The sequence below is a fragment of the Cololabis saira genome, chromosome 5 (genome assembly GCF_033807715.1).
Source record: "Cololabis saira isolate AMF1-May2022 chromosome 5, fColSai1.1, whole genome shotgun sequence".
Taxonomy (NCBI): domain Eukaryota; kingdom Metazoa; phylum Chordata; class Actinopteri; order Beloniformes; family Belonidae; genus Cololabis; species Cololabis saira.
The window spans coordinates 40,838,908-40,844,665 of NC_084591.1; the positions used below are offsets into that span (position 1 = coordinate 40,838,908).

The 5,758-nt window shown below is 47.5% G+C and overlaps 1 protein-coding gene across 1 annotated transcript; it reads left to right on the forward strand.

Moving 5' to 3' along the window:
• The first annotated feature begins 834 nt into the window (after nt 1-834).
• LOC133444773 (zona pellucida sperm-binding protein 4-like) lies at nt 835-5,397 on the forward strand. The gene is made up of 10 exons (XM_061722671.1): nt 835-1,551; nt 1,774-2,006; nt 2,073-2,236; nt 2,423-2,607; nt 2,736-2,833; nt 2,911-3,071; nt 3,155-3,347; nt 4,904-5,051; nt 5,135-5,213; nt 5,299-5,397. Exons 1-10 carry the CDS (start codon nt 835-837, stop codon nt 5,388-5,390), a joined length of 2,070 nt encoding a protein of 689 aa, XP_061578655.1. The 3' UTR covers nt 5,391-5,397.
• Nucleotides 5,398-5,758: the final 361 nt, after the last annotated feature.

Consider the following 5,758-nt stretch of genomic DNA (forward strand, 5'->3'; position numbering starts at 1 on the left):
CTTTTCCCCCTTTCCAGTCAATCATTGCCCCGCTCCTCCTCCCAACCCCCTCAGTGGTTCGAGCTCTAGCTCCTCCTGTGTCCTTGGGCAAGACACTTAATCCCCAGTTGCTCCCGGTTGTCAGGCCAGCGCCGTTGTGCAGCTCCGCCGACAACCGGTGTGTGAATGTGTGCGTGTGTGGGTGAATGTCTCCAGTGTAAAGCGCTTTGGGGCTGTAGGAGTACAGCTGGAAAGCGCTATATAAGTGTAAGCCATTTACCATTTGGTGTCCCCCAATAATATTAGTATACTTCAGTAACAGCTTCAGAACCTCAAAACCCTAATTATCCTCAATATCATTCATCACAGAATCCTAAAAAATGCTTAACCATCCGAACCACAAATACTCGCTATAGCTCTCACCACTAAACCAAGAGTGCCCTAAATTTTATTCGAAACCGTTGAAAAAACTGAAAAAAGGTCAAATTTGTTTCTGAGGAAGAAATCGATGTGAATGTCATTGTGTACAAGTAAAACAAACATTTGGTGACATATTAATTTAGGGCTGCAAACACCCTAAAAAGGTTTTTGTGACCTAAACTTTAATGTCACACTGACCTGATCTGATAAAACACATGTCATCCCTGGGTACTGCCCTTAGAACTCAGCAGATGGAGTTGCAAGGAGGGTCAAATAACTTACATAATGTATCCTGAAGCATTAAAGTGGCCTTGATTGGTTGATATTTAGTTTTAGAGGTGGGGTTTGTAAAGCATCAGGACAAGTAGCACATAAATGTAGCTGTAGACTGAAATTGTGCACTTGGGAGGGATCAGGTCAGATAGTTGTGAGACCATGGCGAAGTGCTGGAGTGTCACAACTTTTGCGGCACTGGCTCTGCTATGCTGCTTAGCTGGGAAAAAAGTAGTGGCTCAAGTAGGGATGAGTAAGGGTCAGGATCCTCAAGTACCATGGTTGCCTCAACCCCAGGCACCGTCAAAGCCGCAGTATCCTCAACCCCAGGCACCGTCGAAGCCGCAGTATCCTCAACCCCAGGCACCGTCGAATCCGCAGTATCCTCAACCCCAGGCACCGTCGAAGCCGCAGTATCCTCAACCCCAGGCACCGTCGAAGCCGCAGTATCCTCAACCCCAGGCACCATCGAATCCGCAGTATCCTCAACCCCAGGCACCATCGAATCCGCAGTATCCTCAACCCCAGGCACCGTCACGGCCCCAGTACCCTCGGCCTCAAGTACCATCAAGGCCTCAGGACCCTGCATATGTCTCAGTGCCAAAGTCATTGTCTCACGACTATGCTAAGCCTCAGTACCCGTCTGGGCCTCAGTACCCGTCTGGGCCTCAGTACCCATCTGGGCCTCAGTACCCGTCTGGGCCTCAGCAGCCAGCCAGGCCTCAGTACCCATCCGCGCCTCAGCAGCCATCCGGGCCTCAGTACCCATCCGCGCCTCAGCAGCCAGCCAGGCCTCAGTACCCATCCGCGCCTCAGCAGCCATCTGGGCCTCAGTACCCATCTGCGCCTCAGCAGCCATCCGGGCCTCAGTACCCATCCGCGCCTCAGTATCCATCCGGGCCTCAGAACCCTGCACATGGCTCAACAAAGTTGTCTCACGACAATGCTAAGCCTCAGTACCCATCTGCGCCTCAGTACCCATCTGCGCCTCAGTACCCATCTGCGCCTCAGCAGCCATCCGCGCCTCAGTACCCATCCGGGCCTCAGAACCCTGCACATGGCTCAACGACAAAGTTGTCTCACGACAATGCTAAGCCTCAGTACCCATCTACTCCTCAGCAGCCATCCAAGCCTCAGTACCCATCTGCTCCTCAGCAGCCATCCAAACCTCAGTACCCATCTGCTCCTCAGCAGCCATCCAAACCTCAGTACCCATCTGTGCCTCAGCAGCCCTCCAAGCCTCAGTATCCATCTACTCCTCAGCAGCCATCCAATCCTCAGTACCCATCTGCGCCTCAGAAGCCCTCCAGGCCTCAAACCCCCTCAAATCCTCAGTACCTAGGGCCGGCTGTAATGCCTCCACCCAAGAATGTTCAGGCGCCAAAGATTCTTCCTCAGAGCCCCCAGAACCCTCAGATGCACTTAACTGCAGCACCTCGTATGGATATTTGTGATGTGGATAGAACTGTGAGGGTCCCATGTGGAGTTCCTGGTATTTCTGCTGAAGCTTGTGGCGCCATTGACTGTTGCTTTGATGGCCAACAGTGCTTCTTTGGAAGAACAGGTACGTGTTTGAACATGCTACAGATTTTTTGAAGACAGTATTTCTTTTTATAGAACATAATGACCAGTGAAATGTGTATTAATAACTATAATGGAGCATGCAAAATTGTGGTTTACCTTCTTTTTTTTTTAGAATGAGTTAACAGTTTGTCATCTTTTAACCCCACAATGGCTTTTTTTTTACCAGTGACACTCCAGTGCACCAAGGATGCCCATTTCATTGTTGTAGTGGCCAGGGATGTCACTCTACCCAACCTTGCCCTTGACTCAATCTCACTGTTGGGAGATGGGCATGGCTGTGCACATGTTGACTCTAATTCAGCATTTGCCATCTTCCACTTTCCTGTAACTTCCTGTGGCTCTGCTGTCTTGGTAATATAATTTTGTTTCAGGTTTTTTCAATCCTTATGGTAAAAAGGTTTAATTTTCAATGTATCTAATTCACTTTTTGATACATTTTCAATTCATTATCTTATCTGTCATCATTTAACTTATTGTAGGAGGAGCCTGGTGTAATAATGTATGAGAACCGGATGACCTCTTCATATGAAGTGGGAGTTGGGCCTCTGGGTGCTATTACCAGGGACAGTCACTATGAGTAAGTTTTACTTTGAAAAGTGTTAAAGTGTCAAAATGAAGAGATTGACTTGGCAACATAACAGCTCTGTTTTTCAGGTTGCTCTTCCAGTGTAGGTATATTGGCACTTCTGTTGAAACTCTGCTTGTAGAAGTGTTGCCACTGGACAATCCACCCCTGCCAGTTGCTGATTTTGGACCCATCCATGTCCACATGAGGTTGGGCAGTGGAGAATGCATGACAAAGGGTTGCAATGAAGGTTTGTGCATGTCAATGTTTCTCTTTTTGCTAATTATTTCAAAATATGAGCTTTTATAATAACCAGTATGTTTGTGTTCACAGTGGATGCGGCCTACACCTCTTACTATATGGACTCAGAATATCCTGTCACCAAAGTACTAAGAGATCCTGTGTTCGTTGAGGTTCTGCTCCTTGACAAGACAGATCCATCACTTGTTCTGACTCTTGACCGCTGTTGGGCAACCACAAGTCCTAACGCCCACAGTCTGCCACAGTGGGACATTCTGATAGACGGGTAATTCTTTAACTATGCTTCATTATTACAAACAGCTGACTTTTTTGAATGTGATTGCTTATGACATTTTCGCAGACATTTTGCTTCTGTTCTTCTGTCGTATGTCCTTAGACCTTCAGTTCCGTTGCAGCAAGCCAGACCAGCATGTCATTGTCTAAGTCTGTTAAGCCACGATCACCATTCGGTGGCCGGTATATGGGGCAGCTGGACATCACATGCTCCACAGTCTGTGATGGATCCCCACATACGCAGTGGGCACTGTCTGAGAGACCCCACTTGTGCATTGCTGCACCGAAACATCCCACACCTGTCCTCAGGCGGTTGAGGGTTGTCCACTCCTTACGGGGGAGGTGCTGACCAGGAACATCTGTGGGATCCTCAATGAACTGGTGCAGCCTGGATGGTTCTGCTGCCTTCCACTGGTCCCTCCATCTTGCCTTCACCCAGGAAGCCTTGGTGGTATCAGCCGGTGTTGTTTGGAGCAGTTCCTGGGCCTGTGTGGCAAAGAGGTGCCGGGACTTGAGATGCCTGCGCTGTGGTGTCTCCGCGATGGCCTTGTGGAGGAGGTGGGATTCACTCATCTGTGCCTTCCGAGCGAGGGCCAGCATAGCTGCATCTCGTCTGACTTCGGCTGGAGCAATTCCAGCGAGGACAGGTAGTTGGTTTGTTGGAGTGGCTCGTAGGCATCCGGAGACAGTCCGTAGGGCAGTGTTAATGGCAGGGTCCAGCTTCTTGACATGAGGGCTACGGCTCCAGACTGGGGCACAGTACTCAGCGGCAGAGAACACCAGAGCCTCAGTTGAGATGCGCAGTGTCTTGGTGGTGGCTCCCCAGGTAGTACTGGCTAGGCGTCGTATCAGCACGGCACGGGCGGTGGTTTTTGCCTTGACGCTGTCTAGGTGTTGTTTAAATGATAGTGTTCTGTCCAGCTTCACCCCAAGGTATGTCGGGGAGGACTGGGACTGTAGCCGGGAACCTTCGACCATGATGTTAATTTCACGGGTTGCTTCCTTGTTGTAGAGATGGAACATTGTTGACACTGTCTTCTCAACACTGAGCTTAAGGCGCCAGTTCTTCAGGTATGAGGACAGAATGTTCATGTCCTCAGATAGCCCGTCCTCCACTGCTTCCCAGGAAGGCTTGCTGAGCAAGATGGCCAGGTCATCAGCGTAGCCGTACTTCCGTGATGTTGTTACGAGTAGATCGTAGATGTAGATGTTAAATAGCTAAATGAGAAGAAGACAGCCTCCACGTGGCCTCCCCCGCAAGTAGCTAAAGAGTAGTTGCAACGTTGCATGCTCTTCAAGCGAAACAAATGTCTTCACAACGTCCAACGACCACAGCCCCAGCGCTAGCGCTTCTCCAGCTCAACGTCGAAGGTCTCACCATTGCCAAGATCAACATCCTTGAGCAAATAGCCAATAAAAACAACGTTACAGACATTTTGCTGAGGCAAACGTTGTTGATGTCCCTGATGTATGTTAGGTTTATGTATGGTTAGGTTCCCCAATCAATTTTTAGTGCAATATCTTTAATTTTAACTGCTCTCCATACAGATGTCCATACCAGGATGATCGTTACTTGTCTGCGCTGGTTCCAGTGGATTCCTCTTCTGGTCTGGAATTCCCAAGTCACTACAGTCGTTTCCTCTTCAAAATGTTCACTTTCGTGGACTCCCATTCAATGGAACCCCTGAGGGAACAAGTAATGGGTTTATCAACCACAAATACATTAATGTAAGAGAATTTTCTTTGCATTTCTTTTTCAACACTGTGTTTCTTGTTCAGATCTTCATCCACTGTAGTACAGCTGTTTGCGTCCCTGGTCAGGGTGTCAACTGTGAACCATCATGCTTCAGAAAAAATAGTAAGGGATTCATTTATTTTATTGTTATATTCAGAAGTAACATGTTTGACCTTAAATCTGACCATGTTTGTATTTTTGTCTGTAGAGAGAGATACAGAAGCTGTAAAGCAGATGGTGGTTGAACCCAAGGTCGTGGTTTCCTCCAAAGAAGTGACCATGACTGCTGCTAAGGAGTAAATGGACACAAATTCAAGAATTCAACTGAAAATATTTGGGAAACATTTAAAACATTGAATGGTTTAACAATTAGAAGCATTAAATGAAAATGTTAATACATATTTGTGATGTTTGCAACAAGATGAGATGTGGTGCAGGATGTTCCCTGTATTACTCTGGTCGCAATCGCACTCATGACAATGGATTTGCTCCAAAAGCTCACCAAAACAAATCTTTGAATATCAGGTATACATACTGGTTGACCTTCACAATCTGATGTGATACAATACAATACAATGTCCCTTCTTCATACATATTTAAAGGTCAGTTAATTGGTACCATTAAATGTACTGACTTAACTGCATGATTAAAATTGTACCTAGTCATGA